Source organism: Danio aesculapii, chromosome 7, assembly GCF_903798145.1.
Source record: "Danio aesculapii chromosome 7, fDanAes4.1, whole genome shotgun sequence".
Taxonomy (NCBI): Eukaryota; Metazoa; Chordata; class Actinopteri; order Cypriniformes; family Danionidae; genus Danio; species Danio aesculapii.
Genome location: NC_079441.1, coordinates 7,535,379 through 7,561,038, shown reverse-complemented (window position 1 = coordinate 7,561,038; position 25,660 = coordinate 7,535,379). Strand labels below are relative to the sequence as shown.

At 34.5% G+C, this 25,660-nt stretch overlaps 1 protein-coding gene across 1 annotated transcript in view; it reads left to right on the top strand.

Annotated features, from left to right (window-relative positions):
* lrrk1 (leucine-rich repeat kinase 1) overlaps window positions 1–25,660 on the top strand; it is a 172,664-nt gene that overhangs the window by 34,827 nt on the left and 112,177 nt on the right. Inside the window, exons 3-5 of the mRNA XM_056462599.1 lie at window positions 4,398–4,564; window positions 21,125–21,296; window positions 24,290–24,469. Coding sequence (XP_056318574.1) covers window positions 4,398–4,564; window positions 21,125–21,296; window positions 24,290–24,469 — 519 coding nt within the window. The remainder of the gene's footprint in view (window positions 1–4,397; window positions 4,565–21,124; window positions 21,297–24,289; window positions 24,470–25,660) is intronic.

Below are 25,660 nucleotides of genomic sequence, written 5' to 3'. Positions count from 1 at the left end.
CATCTTTACAATCTTATCTAAAAAGTAAAATTACTGTAAGCTTTAAACATTGCCCAATAACAGGAGTGTCAAAATACAAATAGCAGTAAATACAATTAAATAAAATAGGATAAAACAACAACATTAAAATTTAACAATATATATTAAGATACAACATTTCAATGTTATTTAGTGAGGTTTAAACTACACAGTAATTTTATTTTAAGCAAGATTGCAAAGATTTATTTTTTCATTTGATACACTTTCATCTGTGTATCTTCAAATGAATGCAAATTAATAAAGTCGTTTATTTTCTTTTTTCCCTGTTTAGAATAAAACTGAGCCTTTAATTGTTACTTATAAGGGATTTATAAAGCATGAATAGTCCTCACTTTAGATTAGGTCAGTTAATAAACAGTTAATAAAGCATTCATTAACATACAAATTAACTAACTAACTTTATTAGTATATGCCTGAATAATAAGATATATAAATGTTCATTTGAATAATTTATTAATCATCTACTTATCCATTCTGAATTATCCTAAAATAGCACCAACTATTCTTAAATAACTGGATTGTAATTATGAAAGTATGAAGTATGAAAACACAATCATTGAGCACATTATAAATGAGGTTATGTTAAGAATACAGCATTTGTATCTGTATTTGTAAAACGCTTACAAACGTTAATGTAGAGCAAATACTTAACAGATAATGAATTAAAATGCACCATATTTTATTAACTTCTAGCTAATTAAGAACAATCAATCAAGCGTTATTAAAAAATATCAGAAGTGAGTTAAGTCTAGAGAATAAGCCAAAAAATTTGGCTTTTCGCTCTAATTGACTCACTTAATTTGAAAAAGTGCCAATGTTTTGTGTGTCTGTTTATTGTAAAGAGCTGCAGAATAAGTTGAAGACTGAAACTGTGGCTGCTGTTTTCATGTACAGTACGCTTTTCATTATTTAAAGGGGACATATTATACAAAAATCCCTTTTATAAGGGGTTTAAACTCAGTTGTATGTTTGATTAATATTCTCATGTGTCATCAGAGGGGGAAAGCCCCGCCCATTAGTAGTCATTTCTCCCTAATTAGCATAAACACCCCTGAGTGAGAAGCAGCCGTCTGCCATTAGAGTTTTGAATCTGCCACTATGCTGACAGTTTTGCATTTGTAGCTCCGCCCTCTTTTGAAAATCTCTCAATCTCATTTGAATTTAAAGCGACAGTCACCAAAATGGAACTGTTTGGATCAAAGCCTAAAAGGGTCAGTTTCAGAGAGTTATGAAACATCATTTATGTTATGAAACGTCAAACATTACTTCACATACACACTCTAGGGTCGTCAGAGACTTATTTTGCACAATAAGGGGCATAGTAGGTCCTCTTTAATTCAATATAAGTGAGTTTACAGTACACCGTTTTACACACACTCTTATTTATTTGTTTTTATGTTTGTTTTTAGCAATGCTGTTTGATAGTTTTTGTTTGAGGATACACACTGTGCTGCCTTCATTTCATTTAGATCTTGTGATTTCAGGCGAAACAATCAATTTGTTTTTGTGGTAATCCAACAAAGCTGAACTGCATATGCATATCTTTCTCCGGTTATGAGCCTCATAAATGTCTGTTCTTGAAGGTTTACTGGGGCTGTAGTGATGCAGTCTGGATGTCATCTAAAGGTTACTCTCCCTCAGGCTTTCTCCAGCTGCTCATCAGAAAAAAAAACAACTTCTCAATTATTCATGCGAGCCTCTTCGATTAAAAGCGCACCGCCATACCAGCACTTACCCGCAGCTCCGGCTCCTTTACTCTGATGTTAATGGAGCGGTGTCTGCTGATGGCCACGTTTGCCAGGGAAATGTTAAAGGTCTGGATGCAGTAATGTGAATAATAGGAGGGAGTGATTGATTTGACCCTCACTGGCCTCTCGGATTGATATCATAACACTCCCACTAGCCGCTCATTTATTAGAGCAATGTGCTTTTTACATATTAAAGGGCACATAGTTTACCTCTTTTTTATGATTTAATATTAATATTAGGGTTCTTCTGAGTGTGCCAGTTTAGGTTCAGTTTAAAACACAATTCAGATTTTATTATTATAATGTGTTAAAAAGTGTCATGTTGGGGGCGTGTCCACAGTTCGCTGATTTAGGGGTGTGTTGCTTCACATGTAAATTAGTTTCGGCTTCCCGCCCAACGTAACAAGGGGGCGGAGCCATGAGCTCACCCGCTCTGTGTTTGCAACACAGACAGGCAGACTGAGAGGATCCGCATTCAGTCGTACATGTACGACTCGGACACAGACCAAGCAGAGAGTACAAAATCATTTGTGTCTTTGTACAGTTTTACAGCCAACTGTGTGCTAGTTTCAAGTGCCGAGCTTGTACACCGAGACTAATAACCACGCACACTGAATTAACTTTGACTGAGGCACCGGATGCGCCGCTCGAAGCCACAACATGGCACACCAGACACTCTCTGTGGCGCGACAGAAACATGAAGTGTCCCGAATCGTCGCGCCACGCATTTTTGAATTCTAAACATAGGTTTCTGCAGCGGTCCGCGGCGCCCAGCCGTCGACTTGAGTGTACCCTGATAGAAACCTATGTTTAGAATTCTAAAACGCATGCTAGTTAAGATCACAGGGAGCTTCTGGGATCGCGAGAAATTCAAACGGCTGAAGTATAAGGTAGACTCAATGAGAAGTACACATGTTTGTAAACCTACCTAAAGATACAACCAATAATCCCGATTAGAGCGATAATGTGGAGAATATTGATCTTGTGTTGAGCCCAATGAGCCTTGCATCTAAAAATAGAGCAAGGGTGTTCCTTTAGTGATATCGCTTCAACTCACGCTGAAAATGGCGGACGTGAATCAACAAACTAAGGATATGGGACCGCACTCCTACGTAAAGTTGCGGTTGATCTGAAAACCGCTCAATTGGTCCACCGTTTTTTATGTTGTTAAATTGAAAAAAAGCACTGGGTGTGCTTATATCACCGTAATATGACGGTCTATACACCATACATGCACATATGTCTGTCCAAACAGCTTGAAAAGTAGATTTTTTTACCATAGGTGCCCTTTAATATGCATTATTAAAAGTGGAGTTTACTCCAAAAATGAAAATTGGCTTTACTCATCCTTTGACCATTCACTTCTGGCAAAATATCACTGTAAAAGAACAATAAAAGACTCCAGTGCTTGCTTTTTCTGTTTCTTGTAATGCAAAAATACAAAATAAACACGATGAAAACTAAAACTTTATGATTAGGAAACTGCGTATTAAACTTTTAGTGATTAAGCTCAGCTCTAGGGATGCACCGATCTCGATACTTGGATCGGTTATCATTTCAATACTGCAAATTTTTGCTGGATTGGGTATCGGCCAGCTGGTACTGATCCTAATCCGATCTTGCGCGTGCGATTATATTCTGTATTATTTATAAGCCAACAAAAGCCATGAAAATAGTCTGTTATAAGGCACTAGAAAATTGTCATGTAGGCTACTATATGCCAAATGTTCTGAAGCCATTCTACAGTTTAATATAAAGTACAGATGAATATTCAAGTGCTTAAATTCATGTTCAGTTCAGCGCTTCCCGCCGCTGCGCCTGTCTATCATTCTCTGTTCATTTACAATTCAAACTGCGTGCCTCGTTCATGACAACACGAAAAACTTTCTCCATGACTATTTGTTCCTGTTAATATAAGTAATCAGTGGAGAAATTCATTTAGTTTTGTATTAAATGAGTTCATTTTGACCTGCAACATGGAGATCATTGCTGTTTCTAAATCATGTTGCGCTGTGTCAGCAGATTGCATCCGCAACACTGGAGTAGAGAGGGTTATTACCTGCTCTTCACACACAAAGTAGACCTACCTGAAACTTTATATTAGAAAAAGCTCAATAATAAATTGGACAGATCCTTGCATGTACCGTAGGAACAGTATGACAGAAAGTCTTTGCAATTTTAAAACCTTGACTTTTCTAAACCACGATTAACCTTGAAACCGATTATCCCATGCCTTATCCAGATTGTGTTTTTCAGATCTGGCGGTTCATGTCGCAGCGTATTATGAGTTTGTTTTTGCGGATCATGAGTACCTCCATCCACTCAATGTATCCAGATCTTTCCTGTCTCACTCTCACCCCCGAGTAGGTGCTCTTTACATCAAAGTTGAACGTGTAAAAGCGCAGCTCCACACACACACGCACCAGTCCAGAGGGAAAGGCATGTGAATTCTTTATGAGGCTGACCTGATTCCCGGCTGCTCCCGCTCCTCCAGTATCTGGGGCTCGTTTCCCATAGTGCCGTCTTTGCTTTAGCATGAGCATGCGCTGAGATTTCCGCTCTTATACTGAGGGTTTTGTTTGTTTGTGGTGGGCTATGCCCCATTCGCAGGCGTTTCAGAGATGGGAGCCAAGCAGTCGGCGGTTGGCAGAGTTCCCTTGAGTCATTCGCCCACACTGAAGAACATCCAAGAGGCCTATACGGATGGCGAGGACCAGAGGGCACGCCAGCTAATCCGCCTGTCCTGCGAAAATAGCGGAGGAGTGGCACCAGATGGGGTGAGTTTAACCCTTCTCTTATTTGAATTTACAGCAAAAGGAAGCTGGTGGATTGTGCAGTTTACCTGATGAGTGAGTTGTTTGTTTGTTTTTTTTGATGCTACTGTGGTGGTCTGGCACCAGATGGCCTTTATGTGACATCATCATAACCGTGTTGTTTAATCATGTCCAGATATGCTTGAACGAAATGCAGAGTGGCTGAATCATGCCAACTTGGGCATTGAAGTATTCTGGCCGCATTGTAACATGCAGTGTTGTGTTCTGTTTTTTATATGTATATTTTTAAATGCGTTCAAACTGTTCTGTTTTTTGTATATATCATTATTATAATTATTTACGTCAATGATCCATTTACTTCATATTTACTTACCTACTTATTTATTTACTTGCTTTATTTAGTTACTTATTTATTAATTTATTTGCTTACAAATTTATTTATTTATTTACCTAATAATTTACCTAATTATTTACTTAATTATTTACTTCATTTACTTACCTACTTATTTATTTATTTATTTGCTTTATTTAGTTACTTATTTATTAATTTATTTGCTTACTAATTTATTTACTTATTTAACCTATAAATTAACCTAATTATTTACTTAATTATTTACTTCATTTACTTGCCTACTTATTTATTTATTTGCTTTATTTATTTACTTATTTATTAATTTATTTGCTTACTAATTTATTTACTTATTTACCTAATAATTTACCTAATTATTTACTTAATCATTTACTTCATTTACTTACCTACTTATTTACCTAATTTTACTTTAATTACTTTATTTATTTTCTTATTAAATTATTTATTTACTTATTTAATTGGTTTATTTACTTATTTACTTTATTTACTCATTTATTTGATTTATTTATTTACTTAATTAATTTATTTATTTACTTATTTACCTAATTATTTACTTTATTCAGTTACATATCTACTTCATTTATTTGCTTATTTAATTAATTAATTAACTTATTTCTTTTACTTACTTATTTACATAATTATTTACTTCATTCATTTGCATCTACTTATTGTCCTAATTTTACTTTATTTACTTATTTATTTACTTATTTGGTTTACTTATTTACCTACTTATTTACTTTAATTGTTTATTTACTTTTTTAATTTATTTATTTGCTTATCTACTTACCTAATTTTAGTTCATTTACTTATTTAATTAATTTAAATACTTGTTAACTTATTTACTTGTTTAATTACTTACATAATTATTTGCTTTATTCATTTACTTATCTACTTTTCTAATTTTACTTTATTTACTTTATTTGTTTATTTATTTATTAACTTATTTAGTTTCTTTTTTACTTATTTATGTCCTTATTTATTTACTTATTTACAATCCCATATTGCATTATATAAAAAGGAAAACTCTAGAATGGTGGACAACATTGAAAAAATAAAAACATGGTGGCTTCAGATTTATATAATATGCTTGAAGATCATTGCTAAACTAGACTTTTAATGCTTCTTTTAATGGTGGTCTGGCACCAGATGGCCTTTATGTGACATCATCATAACAGTGTTGTTTAACCATGTCCAGATATGCTTGAACATAATGGTGAATGGCTGAAATATGCTGGCAGTATTGTAACGTTATGTAGGGTTGCACTCTGTTCTGTTTTTATATATTTTTATTGCATTCAAGCTGTTCTGTTTTTTGTGTATATCATTATTTAATTATTTATTTACTTATTTACTGACTTATTTATTAACTTGCGTATTTCATTTCTATTTACTTACCTAATTACTTTATTTAATTTATTTATTTACTTAATTTATTTTATTGTTTTACTTTTTTACTTTTTTACGTTTTTTATTTACTTTAGTTACTTGTTTATTTGTTTACTTATTTACATATTTACTTTGTATTACTTGATCTATTTACTTGTTAATTAATTTGCTTATTTACCTATAGTTTTGCTTGATTTACTTATTTAATTTTTTCATTTGCTTATTTACCTAATTAACTTTTTTTACCTAGTTTTACTTCAATTACTTATTCACTTATTTATTTATTTATTAACTTATTTTACTTTTGTATTTACTTACCTATTTACTTATTTATTGACTTGCTTATTTGATCTATTTACTTATTAATTAATTTACTTACTAATAAATAACTTACTAAGTTATTTACTTACAGATTTACTTTGTATTCACTAACAAATTTACTTATTTCTTGCTATTTATTATTTAAATTACTTACTAATTTATTTACTCATTTACTTATTTATCTAATTACTTTATTCACTTAATAATTTACCTTATTTTACTTTATTTACTTATTTTATTCTTTACTTTCCTTTATTTTACTTTATTTGGTTACTTATTTAGTTTTCCATTTACTTATTCATAATTTAATATACTTACCAATTTATTTACTGATTTACTTATTTATCTAATTGTTTACTTTTACTTTACCTTATTTTACTTTATTTACTTTATTTATTTACTTATTTAATTAATTTATTTATGTATTTGCCTTATTATTTACTTTATTGACTTATTTACAATCACATATTGCATTATAAAAATAAACTTCTAGAATGGTGGACAACATTGAAAAAAAAAAACATGGTGGCTTCAGATTTATCCATGTAGATCGTTGCTAAAGTAGTCTTTTAACACTATTTTAACTTATTAAACCTTATTATTTTAACTTATTAAAAACCAACATCTGGTTTATTTATTAATTTATTTATTTTTTCATTTGTTGTGTGTGTTTGTTCTTATCCATTTATTCCATTTAAAACACTCCCCTTCCTAACTCTAGCACTCAATTTTCTGAGCACATAAAGTTCCTCTGTATAATGAGCTCTTCTTGTGTGTATTACCTCTTCTTGTTGAATCACTGAATGCCATCTCAATTGTAAATCGCTTTGGACAGAAGCATCTGCTATTCCACTGTCAAAAGGTACCTAAAAGCGAACTGTACCATACCACTATATGGGCACCCTTTGCAAAGGGTACCTAGCATGGCAAAAGGGTACCAAAAGTCAGAGCTAGCAAGCAGCTGAATGCTATTGGTTTACAGAGATATGTCACTAGCACGTAAACAAGCCCAGAGAATGAAAACAAAGAAATCCACCATTTTTAAATACACAGCCGAGACATTACATCGTAATAAAGAGCCATGGTTGACCCGAGCTCAGACAAACCTTGTCGTTGTTTTGATGTACAGCCACAAAGCCAAGAAGAACAAAATCTGCCGTGGTTTTTTTTTTTTGTTTTTACGAGGCCGTCTAAAAGCATGAGCGGTTTCTTAATTAATTTATTTACTTGGACACTTTATTTACCTTGTTTTACTTTATTCTGTACCAGTCAGTGGAAACAGGCCATAATGTACTTGGCAGCTTTCTCTGATGTGTGTCAGTGAGTAAAACGTGTGCTGAATACATACTGCATTTAAAAACCCTTGATACTTTTCACACTAAAGAGGAAAGCCTATTAACACTTAGTATCACAGCTTTTTTCACACTTGCTGCTTACTGTTTTCACTATGTGTGAGAAATACAGTGCACACATTAATAACCTGCTTTCAAAACAGGTTCTCAAAATTGGTCTCAGGCCTCCTCCTCAAAAGTCTTTATGCTCAGTGCTTATTTCGGTATTTCTGTTCAAACATGTTTCAGCCTGTAAAATCTGCTCTACTGGCCTGAACAAGCAGTCGAACAAGATCTGTGATATAATGATTTACATTTAGAGAGACACCATAGTTTAGATTTGCAGATCAAGTTGCTTTACTTCCTCCAAATGCAGATTAATAGACAGAAATAAATGAAGAATTAGCTTTACTTGTGTAGAGTTAACATTGTGAGTTCCCATGGGTCATGGAATTTAAAAGGTCCAATCCATGAGTACGTTTACATGGACACCAATAATCCAATTTTAATACGAGGACTCTGATTAAGAGTCTACCATGTAAACAGCAATTTTTCATTACCTTCATCTGATTAAAGTCATAATTTGGTTTCTTTTTAGATCGATTAAGACGTGGGGTATGCCGATTGAAGTGCAGTACAGACATGTAAACACACCACACTATTACTGTCGTGTAGGATTTTCACCACATTTTGTGACATAGTCTATACACACGGCTGTTTGACACTATTCTCTGCACCTACCGAGTCAGTGAAGGATCACAGACACTTAAATCCTGAAGAGGGCTGAGTTTTCGACTGAACTGAAATATATTTGCCTGTCATCGAGGCGATAGATACTGTATAAGCTATTATGTTGCATGAAGAGATACTATAGTGGATGCTGGAAGCATACTATCAATAATTACTTAAATTTAGGGATGGGGAGTCGACTCCAAAATACTTGATTTCTCGACTCTGGTACTTGATCCATTGAGAGTCGACTCCAGTACAGGAATCGACTCCCAGAGTCGAGTCTGTTTTTTTCAAACCCTCCTGAATGAAGCTGTTAATTTCTACAGTTATAATGCTCTTTCTCGAGCACGATGAACACCGAAAGCACCCGCTTTGAATGCGTGATCACACTATTTACGCTTTTGCTTTTGAATTTCACGACCACGAGCATTCTAGGCTATTAAATCAACCCAGGCTCATTCTGAGAACGTAGTCCCAGGGACGTTACTGGAGACCGCGAAATACGTCCCGGGAGGTATGTATTTTTGCAGTTTTTGTTTGCGAGAGGCCGCTGTGCGCGCTTTTTTCCGCGCCGTTCTCGCGTAAACCCGCTAGAGGCCGCTGTCGAACGACCTTCCGCCTGTCTGCCTGGATGACGGAATGATTGACCGTGCGACCGGCCAATCGGCTAACCCACCCTCCTCCGTCCCTAAACCCAACCAACGACGATTCACAAAAGCCGTCCAGAAAAAGAAAAGCCCTCATCTGATTTTTACCACGTTTTCGGATTTTGACCACATTCTCACCCTGTGACGAACTTGTTCGCTTAATTTTTTGGATTTTGTTTTTGTTTTCTTACCTGATTTCCGGAACCGCTCTTCCACGGACTCTAACCCGGTCGTCGTCGTCAGCCCCTCTCTCCGCCAGAGTACACAAAGAGCTAACCGGACAAACTGGTTGCAGCGGGAAAGCCCTCCAAACGGAGGCGAGCGGCCGGCCGGCCGGCCGGCAAGCGCCGAAGGGAACGGTGTCACACCGCCCCGCATCGTTCGCTTAAAAAACTGAAATGCAGCCGTACGTACCCCCGGCTACGTATTTCGCGGTCTCCAGAAACGTCCCCGGGACTACGTTCTCAGAATTAAATAGTTCTCAATGTATTAAATAGTGCTGCAGGATGAAGTTTGCTTTCATTTTCAAATTCATATAAAGCGCGTACACCTTTTGCGTTTTGGTTTTAAAGTGTTTTGGTTTTAAAGCGTTTTGGTTTGGACTTTGGATCTGCCTGCGATGTCAAGCTTGCTGTGTTCTAAATTAAATATGGCCTGTATATGTGTGTGAATCTGAAGCAGATCGGATGCTATTGGCCGATTGATGGCTTAAATTAGCACTGCAGGTAACATTTTGATGTAATGTTAGGCTATTGGCTGTTGTTATATGCTCAATTAATATATTTATTTAACCTATGCCTGTTTCATAAATAAATAAAACACTAATCATAATGACAAAAGTAGCTAAGATTAATTTATTGTCGCAAAATCTGTGACAATTGTTTTGTTTTGGCCCTGAACACGCTTAATTTCACCTCTAATTCTTTCTTCTGTTTATTTTAATAACTACAAAATATTATCAGAATTATACCAAACGAAATTCGTTTCCAAAAGAAGATTTTTAAATAAAAATATAGCCTTTATATCATAATGAGAACTCCGCACCAAACTGAAGCCTTTATTTCATAGCTATAAATCATGTATGCAAATTAATGCAATATCAAATTTAAACAACTACAGTGTTTCCTCTAGGATTTTTTCCAGCTGTGGCGGCAGACTCTGTTGGGCATTTTACACAGATCTACCAACTACATGTGGCGTTATTTCATTGACAAATGTCTTGAGTGCAGTATTAAGTCGAGATTGCATTCATGTAATAGCCTACGAGCAGGTCAATGTGCTCCTTGCGCCGATTTCCTCTGTTCGTGCACAAAACGTCTTGCGCACCCTCAAATATACGCTGCTCAAGTGCAGATTTTCTTGCGCGCCCTCAAATAGATGCGGCTGAAGTGTGATTTAGCGTGTTTATGTAGTGAGTATGTCTCCAACATTTATTAGATTTGCTAGGAATATTTATGAATGTCTCTAACAGAACTACAGAGCGGCATTAATGCGTCCTGAAGTAAAGTGAAACGGCTATAAACTCCAGCAAAATAAAGTCTTTGTATGCAGAACCACAGACCTTTATCTATAAATAAAATATAATTATGGAAACTGTTCATCATAACTGAAAGCTACGCCGTGTTTGCTGGCCTCACGCATCACTCACCTGTCTGTCAGTCAGTCAGTTTGTCAGCACGTCACCTTAAAGGGTTAAACGAAGAACGCACAGCACTACTGTTACAGAAGTTTGCGCTGTTATAATTGACTTGCCTTTTAATACATTTTTGGTGCGATTTATAACCAGATATTTTCATTTACATTTAGTCATTTAGCAGACGCTTTTATCCAAAGCGACTTACAAATGAGGACAAGGAAGCAATTTACACAACTATAAGAGCAGCAGTGAACAAGTGCTATAGACAAGTTTCAGGTGTGTAAAGTCTAAGAAGCAAAGCATTAGTAATGTAAGCTTTTTTTTTTGAGAGAGAGAGAGAGAGTACAGTTAGTGGTATAGCCAGAGAGGCAGTTACAGATTAGGAAGGAAAGTGGAGACTAAATAGTTGAGTTTTTAGTCGTTTCTTGAAGACAGCAAGTGACTCTGCTGTTCTGATGTAGTTAGGGAGTTCATTCCACCAACTGGGCAGATTGAATGTGAGAGTTCGGGAAAGTGATTTCTTCCCTCTTAGGGATGGAACAACGAGGCGACGTTCATTCACAGAACGCAAGTTTCTGGAGGGCACATACATCTGCAGAAGTGAGAGCAGATAAGGAGCAAAGCCAGAGGTCGCTTTGTAAGCAAACATCAGAGCTTTGAATTTGATGCAAGCAGCAACTGGCAGCCAGTGCAAACGGGTGAGTAGCGGAGTGACATGTGCTCTTTTGGGTTCATCAAAGACCACTCGTGCTGCTGCGTTCTGAAGCAGCTGAAGAGGTTTGATAGAGTTAGCTGGAAGCCCGGCTAGTAGAGAGTTGCAATAGTCCAGTTTGGAGAGAACAAGAGCTTGAACAATGAGTTGAGCTGCATGTTCAGATATGAAGGGTCAGACCTTTCTGATGTTGTAGAGTGCGAATCTGCAAGATCGAGCAGTTCTAGAAATGTGGTCAGAGAAGTTTAGTTGGTCGTCAATCGTTACTCCAAGGCTTTTTACCATTTTGGATGCAGTAATGGTTGCCCCATCCATCTGGATTGAAAAGTTATGGTGTAGAGTCGGGTTGGCAGAAACTTCAAGCATAAAAATTCAAATAAAATAAAAAAATAATAAAAATGCATCTCGATGTTCACGTTACATTAAAAAAATAAATAAATTAATAAAAAAAAAACGAATATTTTGAATGAGAAACTGTAATGTAGCTGTGGCGGGATGAATTTTGGTGTGGCGCCCCGCCACGGGCGAATGAATGTAGCGGAAACCATGAACTAAATTGTTACATGCTATAGTAACCTATATAAATATGCGCAGGTTGTCATTCACTTTCATTACACGCAGCGCTCACATAAACCGCAAGTGAGAGAGAGGGAAAAAACACAGAAGCTCAAAAGGTAAAACCAGAAATGAACTGTTGACAGAGGTTTTGTGATATAATAATAACAGCGGGGCATAAATTAAATGCATATTATCCAATCAATTCAATTTGAGGTAGCTTTCTATTTTTATTTAACGGAAGACAAAAAACATATGATTGTAACAAAACGAGAGTGGCATTTCTATTTTGTTCGGTCGATGATCTTCCCATCAGCAAACATTCACTGCTGCTGCGCATCTCGATGTTCACGTTACGGTTGTTTATTCTGCTGAAACGACAGTAAACACTTGGATTATTGCAAAACAAGACAGATATCATTGCAGCGATTACATGGCAGGGTACGTTATTTATATTCTCCTGGATTTTGCATAAGTGTGTTGATGTTTGTATCTGATTTTTATATTACACATTAACATATTTATACACATAGCTAGGCCTCTATATAATCTGTATTAGTGCTGTCGAATGAATTATCATGTTCAACAAAAGATTGTACACATGAATGTATTGAATAAATGTTTATTACATGCCACATTTTCTTCCTTTTTCAGCCATTTTCTTGAACTTTCCTCCCTTTATGAGCAAAAACTTTTGGAAGTCTATAAAAGCTGTTCGGCATTTCTTATTTTGGCTGATTTAAACCATTATAAACAACATAATACAGAATTATTTTGATGTTCTGATAGCGATTCCTGTGTAGAAGAATCACTACCTGCCCTCCATCTAAATTTTGAGCGTCATCAATGACGTCCTGTAAAAAAGAACGGATTAAGTAGTGGATTAGGTGGTAAAAGGCTGAAATCATTGACGTTTCGAAGAGAGACTGGTTTGTATAGGAATTTAGTTAGTACCCCTGCATTGGGTAGATGTCTCTTGAAATGCACTTTAAAGTTGCATGCCAACCGACAACTAGAAAAGTAAAGTTCGTAGACAAACTTTATGGTGTCTTGAGAGAGCCTCGTCTGAAAGATTGAAATAGTTTTAAAGTTTAAATCGTTCAAGTAGTTAAGAAGTTTAAAACAGTTATAGCTGCATATGTGTTAGCATGTTTCTAGTATGAATTGCCATGTTTCTTGCTAAGCTGTTGATAGTGGGATCTGATGGTTGCTAAGGTGTTGCTAAGTGGTTGCTAGGGTGTTCTGAATAGTTGCTAAGGTGTTGCTAAGTGGTTGCTAGGCAGTTGCTAAGGCATTGCCAGGGTGTTTTGACTGTTAGGGTGTTTTGGTTGCTAGGTGGTTTGCTAAGGCGTTGGTGGGGTGTTCTGAGTGGTAGCTGTGCGGTTGCTAAGGCGTTGCTAGGGTGTTTTGAGACGTTGTTAGGTGGTTGCCAAGGTGTTGCTAGGTAGTTGCAAGAGTGTTTGGAGTGGTTTCTAAGCCATTGCTTGGCGGTTGCTAAGGTGTTCAGAGTGGTTGCTAAGGCGTTGCAAGGTAGTTGCTAAGGTGTTGCTAGAAAGTAGCTAATATGTTCTAGGTCATTGCTAAGGTGTTGCTAGGCAGTTGCTTAGGTGTTGCTAGGCGGTTGCTAAACTGTTCTAAGTCATAGCCAGGTGATTGCTAAAGTGTTTTGAGTGGTTGCTAGGAGGTTGCTGAGGTGTTGCGAGGTAGTACCTAAGGTGTTCTAGATCGTTGGTAAGGTGTTGCTAGGTGGTTGCTAGGCAGTTGCTAAGGCGTTGATAGGTGGTTGCTAAGGCGTTGCTAGGTGGTTGCTAAGGGATTGCTAGGTGGTTGCTAAGGTATTGCTAGACCGTTGCTAAGTGGTTGCTAAGGTGTTGCTTGTGGTTGCTAAGGTGTTTCAAGTCATTGTTAGGTGGTTGCTAGGGTGTTGTGAGTGGTTGGTAGGTGGTTGCTAAGGCATTGCTAGGTGGTTGCTAATGTGTTCTAAGTAGTTGCTAGAGTTAGCATATGAAATGACATGTTGCTAGCCTGTTACTAGCACAAATTAGCATGTTGTTAGCATGGACCTAGTATGAATTAGCATGTTGTTAGCATGTTTCTAGTATTAATTGGTATGTTGCTAGTATAATTAGTATGTTGTTAGTAAGTTTCTTGCATGAATTTGTTTGCCGTTTGTATGTCCAATGTAAAGTCAGTGGCAGGTTTTTTTATGGAAGTCTATTGGACAGTTGCAAGGGTGTCGTAAGTGGTTGCTAGGGTGTGGCTAGTAGGTTGAACAGTCATCAGTGATTGGCAGATTGGTAGTCTGAGTTAAATGAGCTCAAAGTCTGTATGACAGTCTGGCACAAAGTTATGAGGTCATAAAGTTTGGTCCAGTGTTAAGTCTATGGGACTTTTCTGAATTTTTCCGGGTCAGTTTTCGGAAAACCGAAAGTCGGATCAGTTGGAAAAGATATAGCAACCCGAGTCAGACCAGTGTGGAGGTTTAGTGTTAGTTTGGTGGTTGTAGTATGAATGGTCTAGGAGGAGATGCGTATAGAAATTAGTCTTAGAAGAAGAAGAAGACAGAAGAAGAATATGTTTATGTAGTATAACAGTATGTTTTCTATCTCAAGCGCCATAATTAAAAAAGCAAGAAGAAACAGACGTGTGCTTTGGTGAACTCCTAAAACAAATTCAAAAAGAACGTCATTTAGGCCGGATTTTGTTCTGAATGATGTCATCCCAGTTCTTTTTTCGATTTTGTTTAAGCGTATACCGGAACCTTAAGGCATGTTTGTTTTCTGTTCTGTGAGCGCAGTGATCTCTGATGACGTTAGAGCGTGTGGTCTGTGAGTGGTCAATGATACTCCTCTGTAAATACTGTTACGGGTCTCTATAATGAGGTCTGGAGTGATTGATGGTGTGACTGTAATGGCTTCTAACTGGCCATCAGTTAACAAACACTCATCTGATCCTCTCATCATCACATTAAACCCGTTCAGTCGCAGGCACAAACAAGTTCTTATTGAGCTCAGTGGAGAAAAAAAAACACACAAAAAATGTGTTGTAAATGTGTTACAATAAAGCATTCTGCATTCAGAAAGGCTGCATACTAAAAAGTGTGCACTGGATAATAATTTTATCTTCAGCATTGCCGTCACTTGATATTATTCCACTGAATATTTAATTAGTAGGTAAAAATGCTTGTTTAACTCAGGTTAATTTTCGTTTGATGTAGTAGACTACTCCCGAACAAGTACAATATAAACAATGAATGTTTTACACAAAACTGGAGTAAGAATTGCGGAAGAAATTGTTGCTTTTTATATTTATTTATTATTATATATTTATTTATTATTTTGCATTGTTTTGTCCATTTTTAAATATTTAAATTTTTCTAGTTTTACTGCTTTGCTGAATGTTTAAACATAATTTGGATCTTTTAATAAATCGGTCATGAGCAGAAATGATGCTCAGCGAGGTAAAAAACAGAGTTTAATACAGAAGATTGTTGTTTTTATTATTAACCATAAGCACTGTCCAAATATCCAGCTTAACCTAAGCTCACATGATGATTTTGATAAGTCAGTAGGGGAAACATGTTCCAAAAACATTTTAATTTAATTTAATTTTATTTTATTTTTTAAATAAATAGTTTTGAATGTCATTATTATTTTTTATTTATTTATTTATTTTTTATTTAAATTTTTGTTTGTTTATTTATTTATTTTTATTATTTTTTTTTATTTCATTTATTTAATTTTTATAAATGTTTTAAATAATTTTTTATTTTTTTTATTTTATTTTATTTATTTATTATTTTATTTTTTAAATTTTTTCGTTTTTTTTTATTTATTTTTTATTTTTTATTGTTGTTATTATTTTTCTTATTATTATTTATTTTATTTATTTATGTATGTATTTTACTTTTATTTTATTATATTTTATTTTGCTCCAGGTTTGTGATATTATTAAAATTGATCAAATAACATCTGCATTAAAAAAAAAATAATAATCATATTTATTTATTTATTTATTTATCTTTTTATTTATTTATTATAAATTTTTTTTATTTATTTATTTTTATTTAGCATATTTTGCAACTTTACTCTATTTTTACCTTTTTAGATTTGAGAGTTTTAGTACAATTTTATGTGATATTATAATATATTTATTAAATAATAATACATTTTTTAAAAATGTTTTTATATTGTTTCAATGTAGATCGCTGCTAAAATATGTGTATGCAACTATGCATGTCATCCAGGCATGCAGTGCAAATGTAAACTTTGACATGCTACGGAAATGGTAGTAAAAATAGTCTTGATTCAGAGATGAGCGGAAAAAGAGGATGATTTGAGTGTCTGTAGGCCACAGCGAGCCTGGATAAGAATGAGGAAGTGAAGACTTGCATTTAAAATCTGCTTTTTTCTAATGTCTCAACAGCTAAAATTACCTCACATTTGACAAGTGAAAGACTTTGTGGCGTTCAGTAAATTCTGTTAATAATTGTCAACATATGTGGGGATACTTTGTTGAAAACGGCATATACAGTAGCTGGCCTTCATTTTCAGTGTTGGTAATCTTTCATTCATCCTAAAAACTCACTCATTTTAAAACTGATCTCAGTATTTTAGGTTTATATCTAGTTTTAGCTTGGTTGGTTTTTTTTAAACATGTGCTGTGTTATATTGTAAAGCACTTTGGTCAGCTCAGTTGTATTTATACTGTGCTATATAAATAAAGAAAGGCTAATGAAGAAATGATGTCACCCATGTTTCTTAAAGGGGTCCTATTTTACCCTTTTACAAGATGTAAAATAAGTATTTTGTCTCTCCAGAATCTGCCTGTGACATTTCAGCTCAGAATACCCATCAGATCATTTATTATACCCTGTGGAAAATGTCAATTTTTAGTTCAGAGTGAATTGGAGATGTTTTGCGCCTGTGCCTTTAAATGCAAATGAGCTGGTTCTCTCCGCCCACTCTTTGGCCTTGTCACTACAGAATGAAAACCTGTCAAATAAACACCCAACATGTTTCAATTGACAGATTTTAAGGTATAATTTCTCTAAATTTACAACAATATTTGGGAGAAATCTGTCTCTAGAATACATTTATTGGGAAACGTACAACAATACATAATGGGACTGCACAATATATCGTTTCAACATCGATATCGCAATGTGTGTATACGCAATAGTCACATAGCAGAGATCTGGAATGTTGATTTGGGATTATATTTGACCGTGAGCCACAGTTCAGAACATGATCAGGCCAGAGTCATTAGAGATTTTACCATAATGGAGCAAATGTTTATAATTTACATGTTTTTAAGGCATGTGATTCATTTCAAGAGCATTCAGGCACTAGGAATGATACCGTTTGAAACTTTAACATATTTTATTGAATTATTTATACAATGAAGATGATATGTAGTGCTATTTCACATTTGATGATTCAATTTCTGTACCTGAATTCTTACCAAATAGAGCAATTTAGGTTATCTGGAGAAATTGTATTCATATTGAAATTTGTAAAATCACAATGTCTGATTTTTCCAATATTGTGCAACCCCAATACATAACTGTTATTACCATTCTAGTTTGTACTAGTCTTAATTCATTCATTCATTCATTCATTCATTTTATTTTCGGCTTAGTCCCTTTATTAATCCAGGGTCGCTACTTTTCCAGCACATGTTTTACGCAGCGGATGCCCTTTCATCCACAACCCATCTCTGGGAAACATCCATACACTCTTACTCACACTCATACACTACAGACAATTTAGCCTTCCCAATTCACCTGTACCGCATGTCTTTGGACTGTGGGGGAAACCAGAGCACCCGGAGGAAACTCACGCGATCACGAGGAGAACATGCAAACTCCGCACACAAACGCCAACTGACCCAGCCGAGGCTCGAACCAGCGACCTTCTTGCTGTGAGGCGACAGCACTACCTACTGCGCCACTGCATCACCTACTAGTCTTAATATAATATATATTCTTATATAATATTATGAAAATATAATTAATTTAGATTTATTCACAGAAATGTTTGTATAAGTAAAGCTGAGCTCTTTTTATTTTGTATTCTCACTATTAATCCTATGGGCCATTAAAGAAGCCTAAAATTAGAGCCCACAGTACAATTCAACTATTTTTAACTTGTATTAACTGTAATATGTGTGAATTTTATGCATTAATTAACTTTTTAATCCTGTTGCATATTTATTTGTTTACTCTGAACACGGACATACAATAAAGGAATTACATTTGTACATAATGTATTACACATTTGAAGCTAATATTTTTAAGAGTTTCATGTTTTTATATTTTATTATGGACTAAGCACAAGAAAAAATGTTAAAATAAACTTTTTTTTTTTTTTTTTATATAATTTTTTCGGGGTTTTCACCTTTATTGTATAGGACAGTAGAGATTATTGACAGGAAAGCATGGAGAGCAGAGAGAGGGGAAGGATTGGCATAGGACCACAAGGCGGGAATCGAACTCGGGTCGCCGTGAGCACCGGAGTGCATGTGTCGACGCACTAACCACTACACCACTGGCGCCGACAAAAATAAACTTTTTTTTAGACATTTTTCTATTTAATATTTTTATATTTTATTATATTTATATTTTTTTAGAGCTTCAATATCATGATAATACTGTGTATTGTGATTAAAATCATGGAAATTTGATATCCGAGGAATGTGTACACACACACACACACACACACAGACGGTGCACTACAGTACTCTACACTGCTGTTTTTTATTACCTGTGATTTATTTGTTTCGTTTTAAACATTTATTTGGGGGGGGGGGGGGGACACTTGAAGTGATTATTAATTTATACTTTTATAAGTGTTTTTATGTTTTATGTCCTAATGTTTATTTGTGGTTGTTACTGTGCGAGTTCCTTTGTGTGGCACTGTTTGTGAGATGAGGACTCTTGACTGCAAACCAAATCTACCTTCGGGTATAAATAAAGTAACCTAACCTAATTAGATAATATTATTTTGAAAAAAATTGAAACCCCAGTGGTGTGTTAAATTTAAATAATTGTGGCATTAAAGACATTTATAACATGACAGAAGATTTATATCTCAATTAAAGGCTGTTCTTTCGACATTTCAGATCATTCTGACTGAAGGCAGTTAATAATTCACCTTTACATTCAAAATGTGGGTAATAAACCAGTTGTTCTTCTGTTGTAATATTTCACAATATTACCACTTTACTGTATTTCGATAAGGAAAACACAGCCTTGGTGAGCAGAAGAGTCTTTTTTAAATCTAAAACATGACACATTTCACCTATCCCGGACCTCTGAATGATACTTAAAACAAACAAAAAACAAAAGTTACCTTTCAGATGGTGAAATGTCTCATTTAACAAGGTGAATTGCTGCCACCTAGTGCTGGTTTCTCTATAACACACCATCAGCTTGGGACTAATTAGCCATCTAGAGCAGTGGTTCCCAAAGTGGGGATTGCTTAGGGATTTCCAGAAGTATTAGAATGACTATATTTTACCCTTAACCTACAGAAGACTTGAACACCAGGTACATTTGCGCAGTAAACATTGTGGCCTCGGGTGAGTGAACGTTAAACAAATGAATAATTAAAAAGGTGATATGGTGGTTAGACTGTTGCATTTTTGTGTGTGTCATCAATACTTTATACTCAGCGGCCACTTTATTAGGTACACCTTACTAGTACCGGGTTCGACCCCCTTTTGCCTTCGGAACTGCCTTAATCCTTCATGGCATAGATTCAACAAGGGACTGGAAATATTCCTCAGAGTTTTTGCTCCATATTGACATGATAGCATCACACAGTTGCTGCCGATTTGTCAGCTGCTCATCCATAAAAACGAGTGGTTATTTGAGTTACTGTTGCCTGTCTATCAGCTGGAACCAGTCTGGCCATTCTTCTCTGACCTCTGATATTTTCTTTTTCGGACCATTCTCTGTAAACCCCAGAGCAGCAGATCGTCTTGACCATGTCTACATGCCTAAATGTATTGAGCTGCTGCCATGTGATCGGCTGATTAGAAATTTGATTTTAACGAGCAGTTGGACAGGTGTACCTAATAAAGTGGCCGGGGAGTGTTTATAGGCCTATGTGTGTGCACCACTGTATGCAACATTTGTATATCTATAACCACCTCTGAGGATAATGGGAGTTGTGAGTCACTGGCATTGTTTTTTGGGTTTCGCGGGTCCCCATGTTTTTATTTAGCTTTTTTTTTAAAATTTCGTTTAGCTTTTTAAAATTTTGTTTTATTTTATTTTACTTTGCTTTTATTTTATTTCTTTTTATTATGTATTTTTAAATTATTATTATTTTATATATATTTAAATTTTTTTATTTGTTTCTATTTATTTTTATTTAGCTTTATATTATAATTTTTTTAAACTTTTGTTTTATTTAATTTTTATTTAGCTTTTAATTTTAATTGAGTTATTTAGATTTTTATTTTATTTTAGCACCGTAAACTATGGCTGCTGAAAATTCAGACAAATTCTGTGCACCTCAGAAACCTGTACTAATCTAAATCTTGTGGAAAGGGACATAATAGTATTTTTTATTTTTTTTATATTTATTTATTTATTTTATTTAGATTTTTCTGTACTTTTAATCAACAACATGCTGTTTTTCAAAGCTTAATTGCCTTTTATTGGCACTGTGTGGTTCAGCTAGCACATTTACACATATTAAAAGAACTCTGTGTTGAATTTAATTAAAAGATTTTTCTGTATTTAATTATTATGAAAGCATAATTTAATTTTTGGCACTGTGTGATTTTATTATTTATTTATTTATTTATTTATTTTTTGCTAGCACCTTTACATTAAAATAATGCTTTTTGTTTTTTTTTTGTAGCTGGAGCTCTTGTGTTTGGCGGCTCAGAATGGAGACCTCGACACCGTTCGGTTTCTGCTGCAAGAAGCAAGAGTTTCAGTTCCACAGGAGCCCAGTGAAGAAAACCCAGCCGTTCTAGCAGCACATCATGGACATCAAACGGTGGTCAGAGAGCTGCTGGACTCTATACCTCGTGAGTAAAAGCTAAATCACTAAAGCCAATGTATGAAACTAAAAGCTAGTTTGAAGCATTCGTTTCAGAGAGTGAACAAAGCCAGGAATTGGAACATTTGAAATTAGGGCTGCACAGTATGGTTTCAGCATAGCATATCACAATGTGTGCATCCACAATAGTCACAAGGCAACATGTTCAATGTTAAGTCTGCATTATAATCACAGTTTTTCTTAATCACAACTATTTGATAATCTAATCTGAGGGTTTAAACATGTAAATATTACATCTTTAAATATCTTGAAGATGCCCAATTTAAGCTCTTAGTAATGCATATCGTTAAACAAAATTAGGATTTGATATATTTATAATAGGACATTTATAAAATGTCTTTATGTAGGATGATCTTTACTCAATATTCTAATGATTTTTGTGGTCACATTTATTTTAAAACTGATCTTTATAAAATGTTCATTGACAATAAATGCAGCATTTGAACCTATTTATGGATCTGCTATGGATAGCAATATAGATAATAATGAGATGGTAATACTCACAAGGGAAAATCAGACTTTTATTTTGAAAATGAGCTGTTTTTGTCTTCAGGATCTGCAGATCTGTTAACTAATCAGTTTTTCACCCAGCAATGCTGATATTTGAAGAAAAAACACACATGCAAAACAGATCCCTGCCCCTTTTAGATATCTTTGCTATAGTTACTAGACACGCCCCTTACTGCTGATTGGCTGAGAGTGTTGTTTTGGAAACTATCATTTATTTTTGTCTAATGTTACAAATTAAACTTAAGACTGTTTATAAATATATTTATAAATAAATAGATGTTCATAACCAGTTCTTTGACAATAAATTCAGTATTTAAACTTATTTATGGATCTGTAATGGAAAGCAATACAGATAATAATGAGATAGAAGTCTGATTTCCCTTGTGAGTATTTACTATTTTGAAAATGAGCTGGATGCAGATCTGTTAACGAATCAGTTTTTCGCCAAATGATGCTGATAATTAAAGCAAAACAATCACACCCAACATGACCCCACCCCTTTTTGATGTCTTTTCTTTAGTTACTAGACACGCCCCTTACTGCCGATTGGCTGAGAGTGTGATTTGAAAAGCTAATTTATTTTTGGCTACTGCTACAAATACAACTTCAGACTATTTTTGTGGTCCTTTTAATTATAATCTGATGTTTATGAAAAAATTCTTTGACAATAAATGCAGTATTTGAACTTATAAATATTACTATCTCGTTATTATTTGCATTGCTTTCCATAACAGATTCATAAGGAAAACTATTAGACTTCTATTTTGAAAATGAGCTGTATTTGTCTTTAGGATGCAGATTTGTTAAATATTCAGTTTTTTGCTAAGCGATGCTGTTTATATGTGAAGCAAAACAATATGACTCCGCCTCTTTTTGGTATCTTCGCTATAGTTACTAGACACGCCCCTTACTGCTGATTGGCTGAGAGTGTTGTTTTGGAAGCTATCATTTATTTTTGGCTAATGTTACAAATACAACTTAAGACTGTTTATAAATATATTTATAAATAAATAATGTTCATAACCAGTTCTTTGACAATAAATGCAGTATTAAACTTATTTATGGGTCTGTTATGGAAAACAATACAGATAATAATGAGATAGAAGTCTGATTTCCCTTGTGAGTATTTACTATTTTGAAAATGAGCTGGATGCAGATCTGTTAACTAATCAGTTTTTCAACAAATGATGCTGATAATTAAAGCAAAACAATCACACCCAACATGACCCCACCCCTTTTTGATGTCTTTGCTGTAGTTACTAGACACGCCCCTTACTGCCGATTGGCTGAGAGTGTGACTTGAGAAACTAATTTATTTTTGGCTACTGCTACAAATACAACTTAAGACTATTTTTGTGGTCCTTTTAGTTATAAACTGATGTTTATGAAAAAATTCTTTGACAATAAATGCAGTATTTGAACTTATAAATATTACTATCTCGTTATTTTTTGCATTGCTTTCCATAACAGATTTATAAGGAAAAATATTAGACTTCTATTTTGAAAATGAGCTGTATTTGTCTTTAGGATGCAGATTTGTTAAATATTCAGTTTTTTGCTAAGCGATGCTGCTTATATGTGAAGCAAAACAAGAAGACTCCGCCCCTTTTTGATATCTTCGCTATAGTTACTACACACGCCCCTTACTGCTGATTGGCTGAAAGTGTTGTTTTGGAAACTATCATTTATTTTTGGCTAATGTTACAAATTAAACTTAAGACTGTATATATTTATATATTTATAAATAAATAATGTTTATAACCAGTTCTTTGACAATAAATGCAGTATTTAAACTTATTTATGGATCTGTTATGGAAAGCAATACAGATAATAATGAGATAGAAGTCTGATTTTCCCTTGAATATTTACTATTTTGAAAATGAGCTGGATGCAGATCTGTTAACGAATCAGTTTTTCGCCAAATGATGCTGATAATTAAAGCAAAACAATCACACCCAACATGACCCCACGCCTTTTTCATGCCTTTGCTGTAGTTACTAGACACGCCCCTTACTGCCGATTGGCTGAGAGTGTGATTTGAGAAACTAATTTATTTTTGGCTAATGCTACAAACACAACTTCAGACTATTTTTGTGGTCCTTTTAATTATAAACTGATGTTTATGAAAAATTTCTTTGACAATAAATGCAGTATTTGAACTTATTTATGAATCTGTTATGGAAAGCAATACAGATAATAATGAGATGGTAATACTCATAAGGGAAAATATTAGACTTCTATTTTGAAAATGGGCTGTTTTTGTCTTCAGGATATAGATTTGTTAAATATTCAGTTTTTTGCTAAGCGATGCTGCTGATATGTGGAGCAAAACAAGAAGACCCCGCCTCTTTCTTAACTATAGTTACTAGACACGCCCCTTACTGCTGATTGGCTGAGAGTGTTGTTAGTATAAAAAAAATGAGCTCTACTTCTGCTGTTTTTTTTCTTCAGGTCCTTGTGTGCGTAAGGATCTGCTGAACTGGATGTTGGCTACGGCGTCTCAGCAGGGTCATTTAGAGGTGGTGAAGCTGCTGGTTCAGACGTATAATGCAGACGCAGACGGCTGTGCTGTACATTCAGGAGAGTTTGCCATCATCACCGGTTTGCCTCTGTATGCTGCGGCACAGGGAGGTACTGAATCTAAATAAAACACTATTTGACAAAAAATATGAGTGGAAATGTGTTGCCTGTTAATTTACTAGACTTTTAACACGTTGAATTGAAAATAGTTAAATTGACATGGATAATTAAAGGAAAAAAATAAAAGCATTCATTCAGACTATTTGATACCTAATTCATATGGACGAACACATTGAACATTATATAAAAAAAATTGTAGCACTTATTGTTTTATTAACTGAACAGTAATGGAAATTTATAATAAAAAAATAAGGATGTTGATAAAAAAAATGGTGACATATAAAGAAAAATCTATGTTTTGCACGTTTAAGGTCCTCTTGTGTTAGGTAGTGTTTGCATGATGTACTGATAAAGATATAATGATAATATCCTGATATTACAGTATATTGTTTGATTTTGTGGTTTAATTCATTTAAACCTTTTAAGTTAATGTTCAAATCATTAGCAGCTTTTTAAAAATATATATTTAAAAAAAAAATGTGTATGTATGTACATTTGAAGTCAGAATTATTAGCCCGCCTTTTATTTATTTTTTTAAATTTTTTAAATATTTCCCAAATGATGTTTAACAGAGCAAGGAAATTTTCGCAGTATGTCTGATAATATTTTTTTCTTCTGGAGAAAGTCTTATTTGTTTTATTTCGGCTAGAATAAAAGCAGTTTTTAATTTTTTTAACACCATTTTAAGGTCACAATTATTAGCCCCTTTAAGCTATATATTTGTTTTCGATAGTCTACAGCAGTGTTTCCCAACCCTGTTCCTGAAGGCACACCAACAGTACACATTTTCAATGTCTCCCTAATCAAACACACCTGAATCACTTAATTAGAATATAATAAGAGACTCCAAAACCTGAAGTTAATTAGTCAGGTAAGGGAGACATCCAAAAAATCTACTGTTGGTGTGCCTCCAGGAAGAGGGTTGGGAAACACTGGTCTACAGAACAAACCATCATTATACAATAACTTGCCTAATTACCCTAACCTGCCTAGTTAACATAATTAACCTAGTTAAGCCTTTAAATGTCACTTTAAGCTGTATAGAAGTGTCCTGAAAAATATCTAGTAAAATATTACATACTGTCATCATGACAAAGATCAAATAAATCAGTTATTAATAATGAGATATTAAAACTATTATGTTTAGAAATGTGTTGCAAAAATTATTTTACGCGTTAAACA